Here is a 25683-nt window from a genome sequence, read left to right as displayed (position 1 = left end):
TCACCTTGCCCCAAGTGTGTTTTTGCTTTTGGCCCCAGGGTTTCCTTATGCTGTGGCATGCGATGGCGGAAAGACCCCATTAGCCTGCACACCACATGTGCAGCCTGGAAGTACAGGAAATTAACATTCCCTGGGAATTGTCAACCAATGGAGGGCAAGCAGAGATTTCTGAGAGGCCTTTTATATGTCCCCACAGGATCCAGTCCTGGTTGCCCACAGCAGTGACCAACTAACCTTAATAATGCATCTCCCCCTTCCCTGTCATTTCCTCTGGTTCCTCATCCCTGTTCCTGGGATCACCTCTCAAATAAGCTATCTTCCTCCAAGTCTTTTTTTTTTCAGGTTCTGCTTTTGGGAAGGACCCAGGTAAAGACAGTGTCTCCAAACTCTGACTTCCCCTGGAAAAGAACTGAAGTCCATGAGTGGGATTTCTGTCTGTGTCAGGCTTAAAAGGATAAAAACATGAAGTACTTAAAATACTTGGTGTTTATCATAGAGACCTGGGTTCTGTAACTTGCAGCCAGTCTTGAAATTCCAGGTAATCACAGGGTACACAAATTTATCAAATTGAGAACATATAGAAAAATTTCATCATAACATAAACAGTGAAGACATAGGTCGTTTTCAATGTACAGTTCTCACGAAGTGAAATGCTTAGTTTGTTAGATTAAACCCGGCTGTGTTTGAGCTCTCCCCAGAGCCAGTGGTTCCTGGATTGCCTGATCTCTAGCACCCCCTAGTGGTATCTTCAATTCATGTCCTGAGCTCACCACCGAAGTTTGACTTCGGCAAAAGCCGTGTGAGTGGGAATTTGTTGCAGGAGAGGCTACTTCTCATTGCTTTTTCTCTAAGGAGAGATCATCAGGTGTTTGAATCTTTGGAGGATAAATGTGTTCCACCTCTTTATTTAAAGTAAAATGTCAGGCTTCCCTGGTGGCACAGTGGTTAAGAATCCGCCTGCCAATGCAGCAGACACGGGTTTGATCCCTGGTCCGGGAAGATCCTACGTGCCGCGGAGCAACTAAGCCCGTGCGCCAAAACTACTGAGCCTGTGCTCTAGAGCCCGCGAGCCACAACTGCTGAAGCCCGTGTGCCTAGAGCCCGTGCTCCGCAACAAGAGAAGCCACCGCAATGAGAAGCCCGCGCACCGCAACGAAGACCCAACGCAGCCAAAAAAGAAAAAAGTCATGTTTTATGCTTTGCTTCTCCGGCAATTAATTGTTGAGTGCCCGTGTGGTCTGTAGAAGACACCATGCCAGATCGTGAGGTTTCAACTGAAAATGCACCACCTTCCCAGGATGAACATGAGGAAGGGTGTCAGACCAGTGTCCAAACAGGTGTTTGCAAGGAGACAGATGCCGCTGTCTGCCTCAATCCCTCATCAGAATTCAGCATCCTACCTGGCTCACGAACAGATACAGGGAGCATATGCTCTCTTTATAGTTCCCCCCACAATCGATTTCAGTGCATCTGTGCACGGTGATGTGAACTATCCTAAATGTCTTATAAAATAAAAAGACACCTTTGCCTTAATCAGGGCTTAGCAGCTTTCAAGGGAGTTGAGTTAAGGCTTTAGCACACTCCAGTGGGGTTGATTCTCATACACTTCGGGTAATTCATATGCATGAGAAGACATCATCATTTTGGGCGCAGTTCTGAAAGGAAGTATTAAGGGCGAGAATTTGATTTTAAGTGACGGGAAGAAAAAAAAAGGTGTGAATTTCACTCCAGACTCTGCAGAGGATGAAAGAAGATGTTATACTTCTGTCTGAGACGTTGCAAATCACTCCAGAATGCCCTTTGAACTTTGTCCTCAGTCCTCCTGTCTACAGAATGGCTGGGATTCACTCAGTTGTGCCACCTCTCTGATAAATAGTCTTTGAGAACAGACAATCTTAGAAAGCCCCTAAAGTCACTGCATGGACAACAAATTGTTTTGCAAAGTGACAGTACACCAGAAGATCTCGAAAAACTGTAATCAGCAGTCTTGTGGGTATGTATGTATATCTAAGTATAACCAGAATGAAAAATTGCTGTTAAAAAAACCAGAAATTTTGTGTCTTCTAAAGAGAAGGGGGGGTGTAATTCATTATGGGAACAGAGTAAATCTTTATACCCATGGCTTCCCTCCATTTAGAAGAATGCTGGGTATGAAGCCTAAAATGTTGACAATGCTAAAGGTAAGGCCTTAGTTCAGAGCTTTGGACCCCTAACTACTGAGGCCTGGATGAGCATGTTACTGACATTGGCTATGGGAACGGGAGTCCAGGAGGAGTGTGGAAGTGAGTTGAGGCTGGTCCATTGGGAAGAGAGTAGTAAGAGACCCAATAAGCTGAGGAGAGCCTGGCTGGGCCCCAGTAACTTTAAAGAATCTGGATGACTCAGTATTCCCTCTCAGGCCCCCTGATGGACCATGCTGTTTCATGTAACTCTCTCTGGAGGCTGCAAGCCCTTAGTCAAAGTCTGCAGCACAGAGCACCTTGCGTTAGAGATGCTTTGGGGAAGTTCCTGGGAAGCTCTGGAATTCCCCGTTCATTCAGTCCCAGGAAGCTAAGCAGGAAGAGGGCTGCCGACGCAGGAGCTGGGAAGGGAGGCTAGGAGAGGAGCCAGGAAGAGTCAGGCTCCAGGGACTTCTGCTCAGGAGAAATGGAGTTTGTTTTCCCCACACCTATCAGCAGTCTTTAGGATTCAGTGCTGCTGTTCTACTGTAAGTGGATTGAGAGCTTGAGTCACTTTTATTTATTAATGGGTGACTTCCATTAAGACTGAAAGACTTGGGGAACCAATAGGCTGATAACTATTAAATAATTATTACTAACAGTAGTCATTAGTGAATACCAATTACATACTAGTCATTCTTTAGGCACTAAAGACCCAGGAGTAAATAAGACATATTTCCTCTCCTGTGGATCTCACATTCTGGGAGGGAGAGTGTTGTATACATGAGGGGTGGTCCATGAGGGCTGTGATGATATCAAAAGTCCATTTTATCTAGGCTGTTATTCTACTAAAAGGTTTGGCTTGCAGCCACCTGAATACAATGCCTGGGTCATTGGAGATTTCCAATTTGGGGAGGACCAAGGTACACAGACCGCCCACCATGGCATTCAGGGCTTAGTGTTCTTCCTGAATCCCCCATGTGACAGCGCTGCGTATAGCATTATAGCCCTAATTGCCATGTGTTTGTCTCCTTGTGTCTCCTCTCTCCAGAACGTCAGGCAGCCAAGAGGGGGCTCTTGTCTCCCTTGACTACTGCTCTATTCCCCAATCTGGAGGTGAGGCCGGCACTGAGAGGACCCTGAGTCCATGTTTATTGCACAGATAAACTGGCTGTGCAATAAACACAATAAACTGGCTGGGCTGACATGGAAGAGCATTAAAGGTGATGGACCCTTTAAGTTTGCATTGACTAGAAAGACAAATAAGAAATGTTGGCTTTAGGTATATAGTATTCTCCTCCAGACCCTCAAAAAACCCCTGCCGAACAATATCAGTGATAATCACTTGTGGTAACCAGTCTCTAAGATGGCCCTCAATGATCCTCCAGTGCTTGTATTTGTACCTTTGGGTAATCCCCTCCCATATGGACAAATGCTGGACTGCTTAACCAATAGGATGTTGAGAAAGTGATGGTGTGTAACTTTCAAAGCTAGATCATAAAGATATTGTGGCTTCTGCTTTGTTTCTTGGATCATTGGCTCTGAAGGAAGCCCACTGCTTAGTCGTGAGGATGCCCAAGCTGCCCTGTGGATAGGCCCAGGTGTCAAGGAACTGAGGCCTTGGAAATGGACCCTCCTGCCCCAATCAAGCCTTCAAATGACTGCACCCTCATGAGAGAACGCAAGCTAGAACTGCCCAGATAAAGCACTCCAGAATTTTGTGAGAGATATTAGATGTTTGTTGTTGTCTTAAGCCACTAAGTTTTGAAGCAATTTGTTACGCAGCAATAATAACAAATATAGTGATGTTATGCTGTTCCTTAATCCAACTATTGACACTTCCTCAGTCTTATGAAAATTTTAGAAAAGGAATTTTAGAAAATATTCTCTTTTTTAAAAGTTGCAACATAAACCCTAGTAAACAGTGTGCTTAGTTTGCAAATACCACTTTAAGAGAAACCCTTTAACCATCCAGCTCTTTCTGACTACATTGTCGACTCTGAGCCCCTCCTACATGGAGATTCTGGAGCTTCCACCTCAAGAAAGGGAGGCTTAAGAAAAGAGAGGGCTGATGTTCTAGTTTATTCCCACTGCCACGCGGGACAGCCAGAACAAACGAAGGGCGTCCTGGGAGTTGACTATCCGGCTCAGCAGACAGGAAGCTGGGATCTGGCCAGCGGGAGAGCTTCCCTTTGCCCACTGTGCACCCTGCTCAGGACGAACTATCTCAATAATAAAGGACAGGAAGCCATTATTTAATATAAATAAAACAAAAATTCGGCCATAATTCATTTGTTTTATTTAAATGACATGCAAATTACTTCATGAAACTGAGCAAAAATCAGCTCGGTGAAAACAACGGGCATTGTTGGGAGCGCTTCCCATTGGTCTCCAATCCACACATGGTATTCCAACCGAGCTGCACTGCTTCCCCACCGCGCACACCCGCGGGCCGCGCCCTTTGTCTGCTTGCTCTGTTTGTCGCTCAAGCGGAGCCAGTACGGCCCTCCCCGCCCCCCAAAGACTGGCCCCGGGCCTTTGTTTTCGGGGAGGAGCAAGGCACTGGGTGAGCCGGCGTGCAGCCGACCTGGGCCCGCGCGAGTGCGGGCGCCCATCATCCCTGCCGCGGCCCCGCGCCCCGCTGTCTGCCGCATTATCGGAAGCCGCTTTGCTCGCGTTGTGTGGGCGGTGTAATCTCTGAGGTTTCAGGAGATACTTTGAGGAGCTTACTTGGGTGGAATCTCTTGGCTCGCTCGGATCACTCTCCACTAGCCGCTGGCACCGGCAGGGCCTTCACCAAGGCGTGGGCATGTGATCCCAGCCAACGTGGCTGTCTCCCGCCTTGAGCCGCGACAGCAAAGCGTGATGGCAACTGAGGAAGGCAATCCTACTGTGGGGATTTCGACCAAGGAGAGGCGAGGGCCTAGGACCTGGCACCTGCCTGAGCCTCGGGCAGGGGAGGGGGTCCCTGGTAGAAATGACTACTGGGTGCCCTCTCCGCATGCTTGAAATCCTAACTTACAGAAACTGCCAGAGATAATATATGTTTATCTCCCCAAACCATCGCCCCAAAGTCTGCCTTATCAGGGCTTGAACATTGAGGTGAATGAAGCATCATTTACCTGAGGTCCGCAAGCGGATAAGCATCGATGGGAACACAGGACGAGTCTCTGCTTGCTTAACAGAAATAGGGGCCAAATGTGTGCAAAGCAGTTCCCTTTCCTCACCGGTTTCCATCCTGAAGTCAGGATTTTGTTCCCACAAGGCAGTTGACATTTTGCAGTGGGCAACCACACTGTGGGATGGGAGTGGGGGGAGGAGAGGAGGTAAGACCCCAGAGACCCCACCTCCCAGTGCCTCTGAGCCTCAAAAGAATGCTTTGAATTCCAAAGTCCCTCTCTTCTGGGAGCTCCAAACTACCTGATTGTTTTCTACTTCCCTAACGGTCTCCTCTCTGATTTTCTCCACGTTTACTGTGTGTGTGTGTGTGTGTGTGTGTGTGTGTGTGTGTGTGTGTGTGTGTGTGTGTTTACCCACCCTCCAGGCTTCAAAGGCATTCAGCACCCAATGCTCAGCACCCCCACCCCCAGTACCCTCCAGGGTCTCCTCCCTTCCCTGTTGGAGCGTGTGCTGTGGGAAGAACAGAGGCTGGGAAACCAAGAGGTTTGGACCTTTGTTATGATTCTGTTACTAATGCCGTAACCATGGGAAATCCCTTCCTCTCTCTTTCTTGGGGAGCCTAAGAAATCATCTGGAAACCCAGGAGCCTAGATGAATTAAGGTCTGTCTAGTTAAAGACCATGACTGGAGATCCTCTGTTTTCCCCAGGGCCCAGGACTTGTCCCTCCATCAATAGTTCTGGACTCTAAGCCGGGGAGTATGCTCTACCAGGGGCACGTGGAAATGATGGCTAAACTCAGAGGCAGGTCCTGATGGTGCTGGACCTGTGCACAGATATTTTGGGACTTTTCATAGTTCTTAAATCCTACCATGTGGACAGATCCACTGAGTCTAGAGCTTGACCTGACGTCTGAGATTTCAGAATCACCTTTTCCCCTGAGGTGGGATCTTCCTATGGGCCAAAACCATCAAATTGGAGCCAACAAACATGCTTCCAGACCCCAGCTGGGGGTCTGAGGCCAGTGAATTTATCAAGAAAAACTCTAGCCCCCATTCTTCTCCCCCAGTGGGGCTACCATCTGAAATAGGCTATTACCTACTCTGTGCTTGAAGTCTCAACTTCTCTGTTGTCATTCTCACTAAAATTATTTATTCCTTCTCAAATATAGTTTATTAACTTTATTTAATACAAGGGCTCTGGGAATTTCTTTTTATTTATAATAATAAAAGTTATGCAGTGCTGTGGACTGAATTGTGTGTCCCCAAATTCATGTGTTGAAGTCCAAACCCCCAATGTGACTGTGTTTGGAGATGGGGCCCATAAGGAGGTAATCAAGGTTAAATGAGGTCATAAAGGTGGGGCCCTGATCTGATAGGATTAGTGACCTCATAAGAAGAGACAGCAGAGAGCTTGTTCTCTCTCCCTGCGTACATAGAAGAGGTCATATGAGCACACAGCAAGATGGCAGCTGCCTGCAAGCCAAGAAAAGAGGCCTCAGAATGAAACCTATCTTTGCCAGCACCTTGCTCTTGGACTTCTAGCGTCCAGACTGTGAGAAATAAATTTCTGTTGTTTGAGCCACTCAGTTTACGGTATTTGCTATGGCAGCCTGAGCAGGCTAATGTATGCAGATATATATAGAACAATCTAGATGGCATTTAAAAAAAAAATTCTGTGCACCACATGCTAAGAACAAACAAATAAACACCAGGGGTAACTTTTCATCCACAGTATGTACTGTAGCAAAAGAACACATTCTGCCATTGAACAAAATCCCAAAAAAAGTTAAAAAAAAAAAAAATCCAAAGCACTATTAAAGTAAAAACTACTTGGGAGAAAGAATTTCCATCCTATGAACAATTTGAAATAAAAACTTCAGAATCATAATAGTGACTCTACCATAATTTTCTGTAATAAAACATCTATTATAACAGATATGGCAATACAATAAAAGTCCTATTGTTCCAGAAACTGTATTATAACTGAAACAGGGTAATTATAGAAATACTTGCATGAGAATTGCATGTTCAACAAAACCATTGAAAATCATTCTTCTCAGACTGAAAGTAAGTCTTCCGGGTACAGAAGAACCCTTCAGTGAGATCTGAAATGGAAGACAAAGTGGATTTAAAAAAAAAAAATCTTTTATAGCAGCATAACCTTCCAAAGCCTTCTCAGGGCCATCTGTAACATGTCTCCAAGGGCCCATCCGGCTCTGAGTTCCACACTTTTTTTGGAATACTAAAATCTAATAGTAGATTTTGAAGTAGGGCATCTCTATATTCTTTCAACAAACAGATTTTAGGGTGAATCTCAGTTCTATCGAGTTCATTTTGTAAATTCTAACTTAGAATTTCTAGCTTTTTAGAACAGCTGACCCCTGGAACTTTCTGCAGAAATCTAATCGTATGTTGAAAGCATTGCTGGTACTGCCACTCCCCCTGCTTTGTGGTTTACAAAGCACTTTTCCACTCTCTTCCTCATGTAGTCCTCACAGTAATCCCAGTTTGCTGAGAACGGGAATTCTTATCCTTATTTTATAGTTGAAGAAATTGAGATTATCTGGATGAAAGCAGGGACAGGGAGATTTGTCTGGAAACAGTATTTGCACTGTAAGCATACTGTTTTTACTTAGCTTGTCTATTTATTTGATGTGGCTTTGGGGAAACTGACAAAAATGACAGAGGAGCAGGGGGCCAGAGGGCCTGCAAGCATCCCTTGTCACCACTGCTGACTTCTAATGTTCCATGCCAAGGAACTTGGCACTTGAAAGGCTGGGGACCTGAAGGAGATTCACACAGTGGTGATGGTGGCTGAGGGACCCAGGGAGTGGGCCAGGAGGAAATAATAATACTAATCATGACAATGAGGACAGCACACACTCAACACCATGGCAAATATGTAGAGTGGTGCTAAGTGATGACTAAAGGGACAGGATAACCGTCTACAAATATGTGAAGGATGTAAACAGCAAGGAAGAAGATGAATTACTTATTTAGAAGAACAATGATGAAGCCCAGGAGGAGCTCATTACCAGTCCCAAAGCCACCTTGTCCCTCAACAACCCTTTCGGAATTAAGCTCTCCCAAGACTAAAGGCAGCGGCTGGATGGTCCCCTGTATACAACAGCCTCGACACAAGGCATGGCTGAGACTGGTATTTGTAGCATGCTTGCAGGTACCATGTGCATGCTGTGCATGCTTGGATGATCATCATCGTAGCTGGCATTTGCTGAATAACTGGTGTTATGGATTGAATTGTGTCACCCCCAAATATATGTTCAAGTCCTAACCCCTGGTACTTATGAATATGACCTTATTTGGAAATCGGGTCTTTGCAGATGTAATCAAGTTAAGATGAGGTCAGTAGGGTGGGCCCTTACTCCAATATGACTGGTGTCATATACTAAGAGGGAAATTTGGACACTCACACAGACACACAGGGAGAACATCATGTGACAAAAAAGGCAGAGATGCAGCTGCAAGCCATGGAACACCAAGGATTGGTGGCCACGACCAGAGGCTAGAACAGTCAAGGAAGGATCCTCCTCTACAGGTTTCAGAGGGAGCATGCCCTGCCAACTCCTTGGACTTCTTTTTTTTTTTTTTAACACATTAAAAACCATTCATTTTTATTAATTAACAAATGTTAAGTTCACATATAGTCTAAGTAAAGCCTTTCAATCCATCGTATGATCCTCAATCAAAATTCAGATTATAAGAATTCAGAAACATTCTTGTTCCTCTGATATAATGATCTGAGAATCGTGATTTTTATGGTTTACATAACAGAGCTAATTATTTAGTAAACAAAGATGTATATTATTGTTAGACAATAAATTTCCCTTTTGAGCCACCCAGTTTGTGGTACTTTGTTATGGAGCCCCAGCAAACTAATACACCTGATATGTGCCAAAAAGTGTGCTGAACACTTCACAGGTGAAAGGAATGGAATGCATCCTGGGGGAAGGACTGGGAGGTGAGGAGACCTTCTTTGCCTCCAGGGCTAAGGACTCAGTGGGGCTGAAACCTCTCCTGACCCAAAACCTTGGCTCTGTGAGTGCCTTGGGACAAATGACTGTCTGAGAGGCTAGATCAAGATCCCCAGGAATCCTTAAGCACCAGACAGACTATGGTGCTTCCTTAGAGGTAATTTAAAATAAAAAGAACACGTTTTAGTTTTGAAAATGACATCTGCTTTACTTGTATGCTCTTATTAAGAGATTGCAGGGGGGGCTTCCCTGGTGGCGCAGTGGTTGAGAATCTGCCTGCCAATGCAGGGGACACGGGTTCGAGCCCTGGTCTGGGAAGATCCCACATGCCGCGGAGCACCTAGGCCCGTGAGCCACAACTATTGAGCCTGCGCGTCTGGAGCCTGTGCTCCACAACAAGAGAGGCCACGATAGTGAGAGGCCCGCACACCGCGATGAAGAGTGGCCCCCACTTGCCGCAACAAGAGAAAGCCCTCGCACAGAAACGAAGACCCAATGCAGCCATAAATAAATAAATAAATTAATTAATTAATTAAAAAAAAAAAAAGACATTGCAGGGGTTTATGTGTGTGTCCTGTGCATGGATCATCCAGCCCTGGGTCTGGGCAGGGTTATCCTGAAAGAGCTGTGTAAGTTGGGAGCTGCCTCACTCATCCTCTGGAAAAGGGGAGGATGAGGGCGCTGGCCTCAGGGGACCCCACCTGAGTTCTGGCTCCATCTGGCTCTTTAAACAAAACCTAGCACCCTGGGAGATTGTTGGGCCTATCAGGAAGAGGGTGCATTATGAAGGCTGGGGTGGAATTGAATTTCCTGCCACTCTGGGCATATGAGGCTCACATTTGGGAATTTGGAGGTTCATTTTCATAACCTATGATGTAAACAAGAATGACCTAGATTCCTACACATTACCTCCTTTAATCTTCAGAACAATCCTCTGAGACAGGTACTATTATTACTGTCATTTCCCAAATGAGGAAACTGAGGCACAGAGAAGTTTCCCAAGGTCATCCAGCCAGACCTTAAGACCATAAGCATTATGAAAGCACTAGCTGGATGCTGGGTCAGTGCACAGTCACCACACCATGATGGAGGCCCCACTGTGCACCTCATTCATGGGACCCACTTCGCAGGAGGTCCAGCTGCTATTACGAGAATGTGGTACCATGTGTTGTATTTATGGGCTTTGGTGTGTGCATTTTATGACTTTATTCATATCAGAATGAAGTTCCCAAGTTGCTGATGGGTTGTATGTTTGCCTGACTTCTTATAGCTAACCTTCTCTAGAGGGTCCCAACCTTGAAGTTTCTTTCCCTTCCAGCATCTTTCCTTCCCTACTGTCCTCTCCTCCCCATCTCTGGGGAAGTGAGCAGGCCCAATTCCTTAATGGGCCGCCAGAGGGAGCTGCCTGCAGAGAAACAGGAGAATCTCACCCAGGCCCATGCCTGGAGACACCCCAGGGAGTTGGGCTATTCTTAACTTTGGTTAATTTTCACTCTTGAAAATTACCCAAACTCATACAAAAGGTCCTATTCAGAAACGGATGGGGTTATTTCACTGTGGCCAGGGGAACTCTGGTTAATGCTTTAGGCCCTTTCTCACAATGGGGACAGAGGGGAAACAGAAGTGACAAAATGATGATAAAGAATACAAAGTTTCAGTTAACTAAGACAAATAAGTTCTAGAGATCTACTATACAGAATAGTATCTATAGCTAACAATACCGTACTGTACACTAAAGTTTGCTAAGAGAGTAGATCTTATGTTAAGTATTCTTACCACATCCCCAAACACAAATCATAATAATAATAATAAAGGGGGCCAGACGAAACGTCCAGAGGCGATGTCTGTATTTATGGCCTTGATGGTGGTGATGGTTTCACGGGTATAAACTCATCCCTAAACTCATCAGGTTTTGTATACATTGAATACGTATAGCTTTTTGTATGTCAATCACACCTCAGTAAAGTAAGATATGTATCTATATATCTATAGTTCACAAACATACCCAAAGTACTTTCCCATTTAAAAAAAAAAAGAAAAGTAACAAAATTGTTCTGGTAGTGTGAAAGAGGCTCACCCTCTGGATGCCCACAGCACCCGGGGAAACAAGGCAGAGTGCTGGTTACAAGCAGGGGCTTTGAGGCAGGTGGACCCAAGATGGAGTCTGGACCCTGACACTCCCTATCTTGGTGGCCTTGGGTAGACCAATCTCTCTGCGCCTTGCTGCCTCCCTTCTCCTGTCTGTAATATGGCAATGGCAACCATGCCTACGTTGCAGGATTGCTGTCAGGATTGAGTGAGACAGTGCACGGAAAGCCCCCAGAAGTCTTTTTCAGATTTGAGATGGTTCCAGGCCAGATCTTGTGTGGGGGGCTCGGAGGAGATGGGGGGAAGCCTTCTCCATATGCCCCCTAAAGTATTCCCTGGCCCTTCTGTTACCCACCACTCTCAGCCTTTGCACCCTCCCAAGAGCCTCCCCAACCTCAGCTTTGCCCCGAAACTGCGCCTCCTCTTCCCTTGGAACCCCAGGAGCAAAGGTGGCGCTAGGCCTTTTCAAACCCCCAGGCCTACTTCACTCTGTATGACAGACTCTAACTCCATCCACCTCATTACAAATACCTCCATTTCATTTCTTTTTATGGCTGAGTAATATTCCATTGTATATATGTGCCACATCTTCTTTATCCATTCATCTGTCGATGGACATTTAGGTTGCTTCCATGTCCTGGCTAGTGTAAATAGAGCTGCAATGAACATTTTGGTACATGACTCTTTTTGACCTATGGTTTTCTCAGGGTATATGCCCAGTATTGGGATTGCTGGGTCGTATGGTAGTTCTATTTGTAGTTTTTTAAGGAACCTCCATACTGTTCTCCATAGTGGCTGTATCAATTTACATTCCCACCAACAGTGCAAGAGTGTTCCCTTTCCTCCACACCCTCTCCAGCATTTATTGTTTCTAGATTTTTTGATGATGGCCATTCTGACCGGTGTGAGATGATATCTCATTGTAGTTTTGATTTGCATTTCTCTAATGATTAATGATGTTGAGCATTCTTTCATGTGTCTGTAGGCCATCTGTATATCTTCTTTGGAGAAATGTCTATTTAGGTCTTCTGCCCATTTTTGGATTGGGTTGTTCGTTTTCTTGTTATTGAGCTGCATGTAAGTCAGAAAGAGAAAAACAAATACAGTATGCTAACACATATATACGGAATCTAAGGGAAAAAAAAAAAAAAAAAGGCCATGAAGAAACTAGTGACAAGACGGGAATAAAGACACAGACCTACTAGAGAATGGACTTGAGGATATGGGGAGGGGGTGGGGTGAGATGTGACAGGCTAAGAGAGTGTCATGGACATATATACACTACCAAATGTAAAATAGATAACTAGTGGGAAGCAGCCGCATAGCACAGGGAGATCAGCTCGGTGCTTTGTGACCACCTAGAAGGGTGGGATGGGGAGGGTGCGAGGGAGGGAGATGCAAGAGAGAAGAGAAATGGGAACATATTGTATATGTATAACTGATTCACTTTGTTATAAAGCAGAAGCTAACACACCATTGTAAGGCAATTATACTTCAATAAAGATGTTTAAAAAAAAAAAAAATGGAAAAAAAAAAAAAAAACCCAGGCCCAGATGCCGCCGGTGCCCGCACTGCGGCCAGCTGATGTTTGACTCTGCCCCGAATATTCACCGAATATTAATTCAGCGCCTTTACTTGCCAAGGCTGCCGTGCTCTCTCCCGCGCCGGAAGTGGGGGGAAGGGAGGGGTCCCTAGGTCCTGAGCGAAGGGCCAAAGAGAGAAAGGGTCTCCCAGGAGGAGCCCGGGCTTGAGCAAGGTCCAAGGGAACCCCGACCTAAAACGGGTGTGGGCGGGGTGGAGGGCCGGGGTGCGCGCGGCCTCGGGGCCCAGCGACCCCACTCCAGGTACCGCATCCGGGAGGACCGCTCCCGGAGCCGGGTCTGGGCCGGGAGCGCGGCGGCAGCGGCTGCGCGACCAGGTGGGTGGTGCCCCGGAAGGCCCAGCGCTGAAGAGCCGGAAGGCGTGAGGGTGGGGCCTGCGCGCCGGGCGGGGCGGCCTGGTGTCCCCGCGCCTGCCGGCCTGTGACCTCGCGGCGCCGCCTCCGCAGGTAAAGGGCTCCGAGCTGCTGGAGCCGGGAGGGGGAGGGGCGCCCGGAGCGGCTGGCGTGCTGGCTGGCCGCGGGCGTGGCCCTCCCGTGCCGGGCGCACGCTCTTCGTGCATTTATTTTCCATATGGAGAAACGGGGGGACACGGAGGGCTGTGTGTGCGTGTCCCCTCCCGCAGGAACTCCTGTGTGTGCGTGTGCCCGCGCGTGTCACTTCCCGCAGGAACCGCGGTGCGTGTGGCTGGTGTTATATCCGCAGGGCGGAGCACCCTTGGCCTTGCCCTCTGGGAAGAGAATCTGGACGCTAGTTTAGAGATGATCAGGAAGGGATGTTACTGATTTAGGGGCTGGGGGAGATTAGCTTTGTGGGGACTGGTAGCTTCTTTAGGCTTTAAAACAAACAAACAAAAAGAAATAGGAATATTTTGAGAGGGTGTGAAGAGACCTGCTCGTGGGCCAGGTAGGTAGGTAAGGTGTGCTCCGCTAGGGTCCTGCTCGGCTCTGGCCTGGGTTGCTGCAGATGGCGGCCCCAGTGTGGCTTGTGCTTTTGATTTTTCAGGAGAAATCAGAAGTCTGAGGTGTATGTGAAATCTCTTGATTTTAAACTCTGGCAACTAATTCGTTTTTAAAAAGTCTGTGGGCTAATCTGACAATGTTTGCTGATGGGATCCAGTCTTTGCCCTGGGGCATAGAGAGGTGGAAAGACACGGTTTATAGGAGCCAGTGGACACGCTGGAGCTTTGTAAATTTCACCAGCAAAGTAGAAAGTACTGAGGATTGCAGGTGATTCTTAAGAGGCCCTGCTTTTCTAATTTTTAAAAAGAGGTGTGTGCATGGAGGTCTGTGTTAGCTCTGCAGCCTTCCTCTCCTCATCTCTCACAATCTGGTCCACCTCAGAAAGCCAGGCTGCAGTCCCAGGGACGGACTCATCTCCCTCTCCCCCAGATCCCTGCGGTAATCGGCAGACCAGCCTGGGTGCTCACAAGAAACCAGGGCTTCACGTTGGCATTTGCCTTCCCTGTGGCTGGCAGATGGGCTTCCTGTGACCGGAGCCTGTTTCGTAGACAAATCTGATTCTGAAATAGGTGTGATATGGGGGGAGGCACACTCCCGCCCCATTGAGGTCTGTCCCCATCAGAGTGCTCCTGTCTCCTCCCTCCTCACCCACTTCTCTACCGCTTACAGACAAAGGCAGCTGGAGTGGGAGAAGGAGAAGCAGGACTGGCTTCCCTCCTCAATCTGGCAGGCCTGGAGAAGTTGGGAGGCTGAGCTTTTTAGCAAGGGCTCAGGAGATGGGGCTGCAAACCTTTCTTCCACAACAAGAGTCTATTGATGCTCTAACTTCTAAAACGATTCTTACAAGGAAATTAAACCAGCATTCCCTTGGATGGAGGCAGCCACAATGCCACCTCTCTACCCATGGTGTGGAACCATTGAACCCAGCTGGAATCAGGCCACTTCCTTGCCTCCTCTCCCACACACCATGACACCTGCTGGCTCTCCAGTCGTACAGAGCTCTGGGCTTGTGCCTTGTGCTGGCCCAACTGGGCTAGGTGGAGGTTGGAAGTGGCGTTTGCACAGTGATGCCTCATTAGCCCCTGTGGGTTTCGACTTAAAGTCATTCAGAGCAGGTTGGAAGCTGTTTTTTTGTTTTCTGTTTTGTGGGTTTTTTTTTTTTTTTTTTAATAGACAGTAGAGGGTGAAGTGGGTATATGTCTATTTCCTGCCTCTTTTACATACCTTTTCTTACTGTGCAGAAACTGTTTCAAGAGTACAGATCCATAATTCTGCAGAAAACCTGTTTTAGGAGTGGCATCTGGGCAGAGTACACTGGCCTAGAAGCCAGACTTGCAGATCAAGCATGGCAAGGCTCAGGGTCTTCATGCCTCTGGGAATGGGAGGCTCATTGCAGCCTCCAGAGGGGCCTTCGAGGGACCTGCGCTTCATCTCCCTTTTTTCAGTATAAGTGACAGATAAAAAGCTGGATATAAACCAGAGCTAAGCTAGAAGGTGACTAGATATTTTACAGGAGGATTTTTAGCTTTTTGAAAGGTTTTACCATGAAATTAATTCCTTTGGTTATCTTAATATGTACTTGAAATTAAACATTTTGTTTGCATAGCTTTACAGGACCATGGCTATTGTGTAAATCAGGTTACTCTCTCTCCCCCCATTTCTGAGTGCAGTTCCTTCGCTGTTAATAACGCTATAATGTTATCTTGACATTTGTGCCTGGAAAATTCTTGACCTCTGGAAGGGTGGAAGGGGGCTCTCTCGCAGGGAGGAGGAGGGGGCATGTGCTCTGTCTACACGTGGTCACCGCTGGTGAGAAGAGGGGCCTGGAAGCTAGCAGGCATTTTAGCAGATCCAGGACACTTGGGAGCCAGAGCAAGGACAAACACACTTGAATTCTCCTCTAGTCCCTTGGGCAACCCTGCAGGACTGCCCCTCCACTGCCTCTCACACCCCTGGTGAACAGACACATCTGGGGGATGCCTCTTTGCATTTCTGAACTCAAGGACTGAGTAACAGACGTCAGACATCTTGAGTCATGCTCTCATAGACTCTTGCTGTCCAAAGTGAGGGCAGAAGATCACCTGGGGGTGCATGTAAATACAGAATCTCACCCTGCCCATAGGGGCCGTGTTTAACAAGATCTTCAGTGACTCCTATGCACCGGTGGAGAATCACTGATGTCAAGAATATAAAAGAAAAAGAGGGGAAATTTACAGGGGCTGGAGCACAGGATCCCTCTTACCTCTCCTGGAACTACAAAGACGTTCTGACTGGTGATACAGGAGATCCACAGATTTGTTCTAAGGGCTCAGAATTCTCTCTCGGGATCAGGAGGATAATTTTACATTAGAGACTAATTCTAGATTATCCTTGGGTTTAAAAAAAAAAACCTCATATATCCAAAAGATAGTGAGTAATAGGGTCTGCTCCAAAGTTCCACTGTCGAGTTCATTTAGTGAATATTTGCATGTCTCAGCCTTAAATGAAAAGGGGAGTGTTGGTGAGAAAGGAAAGTGCCCACCAAGCCTTGGGTCTAGCCGAAACTGGAAGAAGAATCACCTGCTCATTGCTGCTTTGATTTTACTTCCTATCCTGCCAGGTGGCCCATCAGTGCCAAAGCTCTCCATTCCCACCGACCTTGGGGCGGAGCCTGCCCTGCCCTCACTCTTGCCCCTGCCTGTCCTTTTCCTGCTAGTGTGGCAAACAGTTTCCTGACCCCAGAGAATTGTTCTAAAGGTCATTGTTCCAAAGTACATCCATCCATCTGTCATCTGTCCATCCATATGCAACGCCCTGGAATTCTTTGATTTCTTTTATTCTCTGGTTGTTTCATCTTACTACATCATCCTGTCCTTGCCTTTGATGTCTCATGAGTAGAACTGGATTGTCTCGATGAGTGGTTGCTTATAGAAGCCAGTGGTGTATGTTAGGAACCAAACGTTCATTTAGAGCCATCATGTCTGAGAGTCTGCAGTGTTCCAGACTCGCTCCAGGCACTTTGCTTCCATTCTACTTACACCTTGCAAGAATCCAGCCTGTAGGTGGTTTATCTCCATCTTACAGGTGAGGAATCTGCCATTCTGCTCAGGGTCATCCAGTGGGTGAAGGCTGTGTGGTTGCAGAGTCCTGTGCTTTCCCCTTCTCTGGCTTGGTGTGGGCTGAGATGCCCTGTCACACAGGAGACGACGGGGGGCTGGGACTTTGTGCACTCGGCCAAGGTTTGTGCTCGGGGATTGCCTGAGCCAGCTGAAAGGCCCTGATGCAAGAGAGCTCAGACTTGCCTCACTTGTGATGAACTGGTGGAACATGTGGTCAGGGTTGCTCCTTAACCTGTTGTAAATCAGAAGTTAATCAGAGGGCAGAGAAGACCTTTCATCCACTCTGCTGATTCAGTCTGCTTATTAACTGAAAGCTGTCCTGCTTTCTCTTTGGCAAAGGACTTGGCACATGACTGGGGTGGGTGCTGTCATTGTGCATACAGCAGAGATACTGTTCTGTACCAAAAATGGGGAACCTTCCTTAAAACTTTAGGAAGAGTAACATTTGGGTAGAAATACGCTTCACTCATTAAAACTCTCCTTTGGAATGCTTCCTTCAAGGTCTGCTGCGATGCCCGTCGCGTTGGAGGACATCATGAGGCTGCTGTGCTCCATCTCCGAGGAGAGGAAAATGAGGGCGGCCGTCAGGCACTCCGGGAGGGGCGCCCTGGTCACAGGGGCCGTGGCCTTCGTTGGTGGTTTGGTGGGCGGCCCACCAGGACTAGCCGTTGGTAAGTGCAAGTGCCTCACAGGGACAGTGCAGTTGTTGGGAAAAAAAGACCTTTGAAACCACAGAGACCTCATAAAAGCCTCTGTCCTGTGTGAGAAGTTTGTTGAGTTGAGGTTGCTTTTGTGAAATGATCTTTGGGTACGTAATTCATCCTGTTAAAAACACGAGCTTCTGTGTGAATGTCTCAGAAGTGCAGGGCTCTCTCAAATGGCATCTGTGTCATGCAGACCTGGAGGACACCTTTCCCCCCAGGGATGTGTCTTAGAGTCTGAAGATTTCAGGGTGTCCTGGGTCCCTTGGACAGTCTCCCTCCCCCCATCACCATTACACATCCAGAGAGGAAGCTGAGATTTGCCAGGCACCTACTGGGGGCTGAGGCTATAGAGCCACTTTACATAAGCTCTTTCCCACAGCGCTTCCCCATTCTGAAAGCAAGCAGTCCAGTGCAGGAAAAGCAATAAGCAAACTCCTAGGGTGGTCATCCCTGTCCCCTTCTTTTACCACCTGCTTCTATTTGGGAACCCGTTTCTGGCAATAAATGAAACTTTGGCTGATTTTCCCATCATTCATTGTTGCTAGAATGAAGTTGCTTCCTTTGGATTAGGAGCAGGAAGAATTCCTCTGTGGCCCAAACCACGGGCTAGGGGTGGTGTCAGAGAGCTGGCTGCTGTCCAGGCCTGACTTGAGGAGGGGCCAGATAAGGCCTCCCTCGAGGTGCCTCAGATGGACCCTGCAACACAGGGGCATCGGCTTAAGGCATGGTCTGCTGCATTGGGCTCAGTAAATATTTACTGAATGCCTCCTCTGTGCCAGGCAGCCTGTGCTGGGATACAGGGCCTGGGAAAGCTCACAGTCTGGTGGAAGTCCTTTCTATATGGCTTGCAGTCTTCACATGAATACAGGCTGGAGAGGTGACTGCTTTTCTGCTGAGGTTGGTTTCTGTGTCCCAGCTCACCAGTAAGGCTTCCTGATCTGTTCTTCCCTCTGATAGCAGGATTGACATTCAAGGACACTGTATTAAGCTGAGCCCACACCGGGGAGAAAAATCAGCTTGTGGGTGTCCCCAGACCTTCCATCTATGCATTTCCATTTCTAAACTCTGTGAATTAGCGAGTCTTGACTTCAGCTTCTTGCCATCCAGGAAGCAGCCCAGGAGGGAGGAGACAAGGCCATTGCCTTCTTCCTCAGTGACATCCTATATCTTTGTCCCACCCCATCTAATGTGCTCAGGGAAGGCTAGCTGGGATCATTTATCATATACCTGTGCCCAAATGCCATTTGGGGAGGACATATTTTATTCAGATTGAGTAAAAGCTGGTAGAGAACAGGATGTCTGCAAAGAGAACCCCAGGGATTCGCTACTTGCAGCCCCTGGTCGTGGGCAGGAGCATCATTTTACCCGGAAAACAAAGGAATTTTCTCTTTTCCAAAGAGTTGGTAATTTTCTGGTCGATATTTCCTGGCGACTTTTTGCATTAAGTGCTGCTCTAAATCAAATATTGATGTTCTCATAAAGGTTTAGTGCAGATGAGCGCAACTCTTATCAGCTCTTAAGTGTTTCACTGGTGTCATGGGGCAAAGTTCAGTAAAACTTGTAAATGACTGGCCCTCCCTCCCTAGAATGCTCCTTATTTTCAGACTGGGGGGAAGCTGTCAAAGGGCAGTGTTCAGCCTCTAGGACATGAGGCTGGCTGGTCCCCAGAGAAGGTGTGTGCTACCAGGTGCCTCCACACTTGGTTTCCTGAGATGGTGCAAGATTTACTTACTGTTGGCTGAGTCCAGCTTGCAAATGGGTTCTTTCTGGCCTGGGCTGCATTCTTTTAGATAAACTTTTTATTTTGGAGTAATATTAGATTTACAGAGAAGTTGCAAAAATAATGCCGAGAATTCCCATATATCTCTCACCCAGTTTCAGTTCCTATATTACCAAGGTACACTTGTCAAAACTAAGAAACCAACACTAACATTACTATTAACTATTCTTCAGACTGTATTTGGATTTTATCAGTTTCTGCATCCATGATCTTTTTCTGTCCCAGATCCAGCACAAGACAGCACATTGCACTTAATCATCATGTCTCTTTAGTCTCCCCTGTCTTGTTTTTTTTACCCCACTCTTTTTTTGATTTTTTTCCCATATAGGCCATTACAGAGTATTGAGTAGAGTTCCCTGTGCTATACAGTAGGTCCTTATTAGTTTTCTGTTTTATATATAGTAGTGTGTATATGTCAATCCCAATCTTCCAGTTTATCCCTCCCCCTTACCCCTTGGTAACCATAAGTTTGTTTTCTACATCTGTAACTCTTTCTGTTTTGTAGATAAGTTCATTTGTACCTTTTTTTAGATTCCACATATAAGTGATATCATATGATATTTGTCTTTCTCTGTCTGACTTACTTTACTCAGTATGACAATCTCTAGGTCCATCCATGTTGCTGCAAATGGCATTATTTCATTCTTCTTTATGGCTGAGTAATATTCTATTGTGTATATGTACCACATCTTCTTTATCCATTCCTCTGTCGATGGACATTTAGGTTGCTTCCATGTCCTGGCTATTGTAAATAGTACTGCAATGAACATTGGGGTGCATGTATCTTTTCGAATTATAGTTTTCTCCAGATATATGCCCAGGAGTGGGATTGCTGGATTATATGGTAGCTCTATTTTTAGTTTTTTAAGGAACCTCCATGCTCTTCTCCATAGTGGCTGTACCAGTTTACGTTCCCACCAACAGTGCATGAGGGTCCCCTTTTCTCCACACCCTCTCCAGCATTTACTGTTTGTAGATTTCTTGATGATGGCCATTCTGACTGGTGTGAGGTGGTACCTCACTGTAGTTTTGATTTGCATTTCTCTAATAATTAGTAATGTTGAGCATCTTTTAATGTGCTTTTTAGCCATCTGTATATCTTCTTTGGAGAAATGTCTATTTAGATCTTCCACCCATTTTTGAATTGGGTTGTTTTTTTTTTTTTATATTGAGCTGCATGAGCGGTTTGTATATTTTGGAGATTAATCCCATGTCGGTTGCTTCATTTGCAAATATTTTCTCCCATTCTGAGGGTTTCTCCGGTCTTGTTTTTTTACCACTTTGACACTTTTGCGGAGTACTGGTCAGGTATTTTGGAGAACTCCTCTCAATTTGGGTTTGCCTGATGTCTTTCTCCTGAGTAGACTGTGGTTATGGATCTTTGGAAAGAATACCGTGGAGGTGCAGAGTCCTTCTTGTCACACATTTCAAGGACACATGACACCCACAGGACCTCTCTTGTGATGCTTGCCTTGATCAACTGGCTAAGGTCATGTCTGCCAGGTTTCTCCACTGCAAAGTTACTGTTTCCCCTTTCCATACTCTACTCTTTTGAAGAAAGTCACCAAGTCCAGCTGGGCTGCGTCTTTTCAATATCTGATTGCCCATATTTAAAAATCATAAGACTTTTAAAAGATATGTACTTGGTATTCCATGCGGCAGCAATTGGCTGGCGTAGGGTAACCTCGTCTCCTTTAGACAGCGACCTATCTCTCCAGGTCACCACAGTCCCACGCAGCTCACTTCACTCCTTTCAGCTACCTGCCTGGCCCCTGTAGGCACTTGAGTTTGAGACCCCTGCCCTAGGACATCTTCCTGTAGCAGACTGCACCTGACCTGGTTAAATAGAACTTTCCATTGATACAAGGTCTTCAAGTTCCAAAATAGTGTGCTTTAACTTTGATAATAATAAATTGACATTTAAAAATAATGTTTGTACCCTTTTGGGGTAGCAGAAAGAGAAGTAGTTGAATACATTAAATTTGTTATTTATCATCATACGACTTTGGAGGGGTTGTATGAAAAACATTGCTTCAAGAGAAAATACCTCCTCATCTGTCCGCAGGGTCCTTTATAACCACGTGGTTCCACTGGAAATTTCAAAGTTCAGGGCTAAGGCTCAAATTAGCCAGCCAGTGGAGGAAACTCAGCCTCACCACTGAGATGGTTCTCCCTGAAAATGCATTTGCTTCTCAGCCCTGTTCTTTGAGATGAGAGAGATTTTTATGAGAAGCATGGAAACCTTCCGCCCACGAAGAGGATTTTAGTTAGCACAGCTCTCAGGAGGGGAGATGCTTTGTGTTGCACTGTGAGCACAGAGCTTAGGGGAGGGCATGTTTGGGTGACAATTATCTGAGCCAAATCGACCAAAGACCACGTCAACCTTTGCCCTCTGCCCTCCTGGCGGAGCAGGCCTGAAGCCAAGCCCATTCTGACCCGCTCATGAATGTGCCCACTCGTCACGACGGTAGATGTGAACTCAGCGAGAACCTGTGGCTATCGTTTATGAATATAAATGACCGACTAATTGAGTCCTTCCTGTTTTCTAGGGGGGGCCGTCGGGGGTTTGTTAGGCGCGTGGATGACAAGTGGACAGTTTAAGCCAGTTCCTCAGATCATAATGGAGCTGCCACCTGCCGAGCAGCAGAAGCTCTTTAACGAAGCCACTGCCATCGTCAGGCACCTGGAATGGACGGACGCCGTGCAGCTGACCATGCTGGTCATGGGCAGTGAAGCCCTGCAGCAGCAGCTGCTGGCGATGCTGACCAACTACGTCACCAAGGAGCTCCGGGCGGAAGTGCAGTACGACGACTAGGCCTCCGCTCCAGGAAGCGGGGTCCCCCCGACTCGTGGAAGGTGACTGGGGAGCTGCGGGAAGCCCCACATCATCAGAATATTACCCTAAACTGTAGCGAAATCTCCTGCTGGAGAGGCTGGGGCTGTGCTATATCGTGTTCTGGAATTATTTGAGAAGATGCCGCGTTTTGTGGCCGTGTGCACCTGTGTGCCCTGACAACCCTTCAGCTGGGAAGCTGGTGAACAGTAAAGCCGTGACTGCTGCCACGTAGTGGCAGTTTTCTGAATCTCCTCTCACTCACACAGGAGCTGGAAGAAGGTCTTCACGTTCAGCCTTCTCATCTCATCACGTGAAGATGATGCCGGTACAGGCAGCCGTTGCAGGACCAGCCCTCCCTTGGGACCTAGGGGCTGTCCCCTGCTGGAATCATGTTTACCTCTTGAATGCCCCTTCCCCACCCAGTGACTTCTGAGTGGCCTCAGGGAGGGGGCAGTTGGCCTGCTGAGTGAAGCCACAAACGTCAGTGGCACCCAGCCCCTCCCCCAGTAGCTGCCCGACTGGGCTCTCACCCTCCCAGGGGCTTGCTTTCCCCATCTGAAAAGTCATAGTAGTTCCTGAGTTCTGTTTTTTAAATTAAATATTTTCAGTAAATTATTGCTCTTTCTGAAGTGGTAGAATCATAAACTATCTCTAAGAAATCTGTCCACCCTAAATTTCTCCTAATATTGTTTTTGCTTTGCTTTCAGAACCACAGTTTGACTAAGTGTCATCAAACTACAATAAATGTTTTCTGAACCGTCCTTTTCTCCACCTCTTTGTGTAAAGTATCTCTGACATTTGAAGTTGTACACGTGGAGCACAAGGGAAGGGAAGGTATCGGATTTGTGACTTTAAAGAAGGAATGAGAGCTCCGGGTTGCAGGGCCCGCGACCTGACTTTCCAGGCTGCTGTGGCTCCCTGTACTGCCGGTGAGCACACACTGCCCCGAGCCTCCCTAGCAACCACAGGGTGTCCCTTGGGTCCCAGGGACCTGGAAGGAAGCGGCACCGTCCTCCCTGGGGTGCAGAGGAAGGCACTCCTGCTGAGCAGAGTCAGTGTCCCGCGCCTCCGTGTGTGTAAGGAAAACTTCAGGGCAAATTAGAACCCAGGGTGATTAAGGAAGGATCAAGCTTTTATCTCAGAAAAGTTGCTCTTTTTTTTTAATAAAATTTATTATTTATTTATTTATTTATTTATTTATTTATTTATTTATGGCTGTGTTGGGTCTCCGTTGCTGCGCACGGGCTTCTCACTGCGGTGGCTTCTCTTGTTGCGGAGCACAGGCTCTAGGCACGCGGGCTTCAGTAGTTGTGGCTCGCGGGCTTCAGTAGTTGCGGCTCACTGGCTTCAGTGGTTGTGGCTCGCGGGCTCTAGAGCGCGGGCTCAGTAGTTGTGGCACACGGGCTTAGTTGCTCCGCAGCATGTGGGATCTTCCCGGACCAGGGATCGAACCCGTGTCCCCTGCACTGGCACGTGGGTTCTTAACCACTGGGCCACCAGGGAAGCCCAGAAAAGCTGCTCTTTATCTGGCCTCATCTAGCACACATCAGGTGCCCTTTACAGGCCACACTCCTGGGGTTGATGAAGCCACTTTGGTCATTTGCACTGCTTGGGTTGATGGGGGGTAGGGTGGAGTCCTTTTAGATGATTATCCTGACTCATAGAAGGTGAGTGGGTAGTTATGGGGGGGCCCCACGCATTCAACTCGTGTGTTGGGTCCTACTCTGCCAGGCCCAGGGGACACAGGTGGTCCCAGCTCGGAGGTCCTGCACCAGTGTCCACTGGAGTCCCTTCCCCGGCCTGCCTACCTTTACCCTTGGGAAAACCACTCTCGGGAGGAGATGGCCTGACTCCTGACCAATTTGGGGTCAGATGAAGCAGGCCTTACAGAATAAAGTCACTGGCCTAGCCAGGTCCTGGGTGACTTGCGGTGGACTTTAGGCCCAAGAGGAGTCCAGGCCTCAAGTCTCATCTCCCCCAGGAGCTGAAAGCACTTTCCTTGCTTTCCCCTCACACTCTACTCCCAGCAACTGTGGCTTTAGTATTTCTGCATCTTCTTTGAAATTTTTTCATTTATTTATTTTTGAATAGGTAATACAAACCTGGTACAAAACTTAGAAGACATCAGAAGATACAAATGGAAAAGGAAGGTATCCTCCTATACTGACCCCTGCTCCAGCCCCCTTTCCAGATGCAGCCACTATACCAATTTCTTGTATATTCCTTTAACTCTGTTTTTAGATAGTCATTGAATAGTATTCTTTTCTTTGTCAGTGTTTATTGCTGAAAACAGAAAAATCCAGAAAAGTATAATGAAATAAAAACCATTAAAAGTATCACCACCCATGGGACTTCCCTGGTGGTCCAGTGGTAAAGAATCTGCCTTCGAATGCAGGAGACGAGGGTTTGATCCCTGGTCGGGGAACTAAGATCCCACATGCCTCCAGGCAACTAAGCCCGCGTGCCACAACTACTGAGCCCGCGCATCTCAGCTAGAGAGCCCACGCGCCCTGGAGTCTGCATGCCACAACTAGAAAGAGAGAAAACCCACACGCCACAACTAGAGAGAAGCCTGTGCACCACAGCTAGAGAGAAGCCCGCATGCCACAACGAAGAGCCCACGCACTGCAACGAAAGATCCCGCGTGCCATAACTAAGACCCAGCACAGCCAAAAAAAAAAAAAAAAAGTGTCACCACCTAGAAAACCACTGTTAACAAATTTGGCATATTTTGTGCAAACCTTTTAATGCTATGTATGTGTATTTCTAACATATTTGCATCTTTAGTGTTTAGACCTTTTTGAACACTCTTACCAATTAACATTAAATAACATTTGTGATGTATTTTGAAATCTCTTGTAAACATGTGTAATGGCTTTATAATATTCCACTGCACTAAACCATATATACATACCTGCTGTAGTGTCTTTTTTAGGTTTTTACTATTATAGTGCTGCATTTTTGTGAACATTTTTGTGTGCATATTCTGTTCATATTTTCGATTATGATAGATAGTCTGTAAGATAGATTCCTCAACGTGAAATTGCTGGATTAAAAAGTATGTAATATTTTTTAAGACTGTTGTTCTATTCGGTCAAAACTCTTTCCAGAGGGGCAGTATCAATCATTTGCTCTCCCAGCAACAGGTTTTGGGGGTGCACATCTCATCACATCCTCACCAAGAAATAGAATGAGAGTGTCTTAAAGCTCTGTTAATTTGATGGGTGATTACTGACATCTTGGTTTGAGTCATTTATCTTTGGATTATGAGTGGGGTTGACAAGGCCAGGGTGACCTCCTGGTGGCCACCTACCCAGGCGGTGCTGAGAGCCCCCGGGCCCCCATG

General features: G+C 46.9%; 1 protein-coding gene across 4 annotated transcripts; it reads left to right on the top strand.

The window, feature by feature from the left end:
- The first annotated feature begins 13258 nt into the window (after positions 1-13258).
- LOC309616665 (protein C19orf12 homolog) lies at positions 13259-25408 on the top strand. 4 transcript variants are annotated; one of them, XR_014237564.1, is made up of 4 exons: positions 13466-13634; positions 17519-17688; positions 22051-23266; positions 24429-25408. XR_014237564.1 is itself a non-coding variant. In XM_082367474.1 (3 exons), exons 2-3 carry the CDS (start codon positions 17529-17531, stop codon positions 22314-22316), a joined length of 426 nt encoding a protein of 141 aa, XP_082223600.1. In that variant the 5' UTR covers positions 13259-13277; positions 17519-17528; the 3' UTR covers positions 22317-23108. The 4 variants fall into 4 exon arrangements, 3 of the variants coding, with proteins under 3 accessions (XP_082223600.1, XP_082223598.1, XP_082223599.1); XM_082367474.1 differs by lacking the exons at positions 13466-13634; positions 24429-25408 and adding an exon at positions 13259-13277 and having other exon boundaries at positions 22051-23108; XM_082367472.1 differs by lacking the exons at positions 13466-13634; positions 24429-25408 and adding an exon at positions 13308-13406 and having other exon boundaries at positions 22051-23108.
- The last annotated feature ends 275 nt before the right edge of the window (positions 25409-25683 follow it).

The sequence above is a fragment of the Balaenoptera borealis genome (genome assembly GCF_965194805.1).
Source record: "Balaenoptera borealis genome assembly, chromosome: 19".
Lineage (NCBI taxonomy): Eukaryota > Metazoa > Chordata > Mammalia > Artiodactyla > Balaenopteridae > Balaenoptera > Balaenoptera borealis.
This window is presented reverse-complemented; position numbering and strand designations above follow the sequence as displayed.

Bases quoted from the DNA above. Each gene is read 5' to 3' on its own strand.
- LOC309616665 (XM_082367474.1), top strand. From the start codon at position 17,529: ATGCCCGTCGCGTTGGAGGACATCATGAGGCTGCTGTGCTCCATCTCC. The intron at 17,689-22,050 runs GTAAGTGCAAGT...CCTGTTTTCTAG, and splicing joins CCCACCAGGACTAGCCGTTG to GGGGGGCCGTCGGGGGTTTG.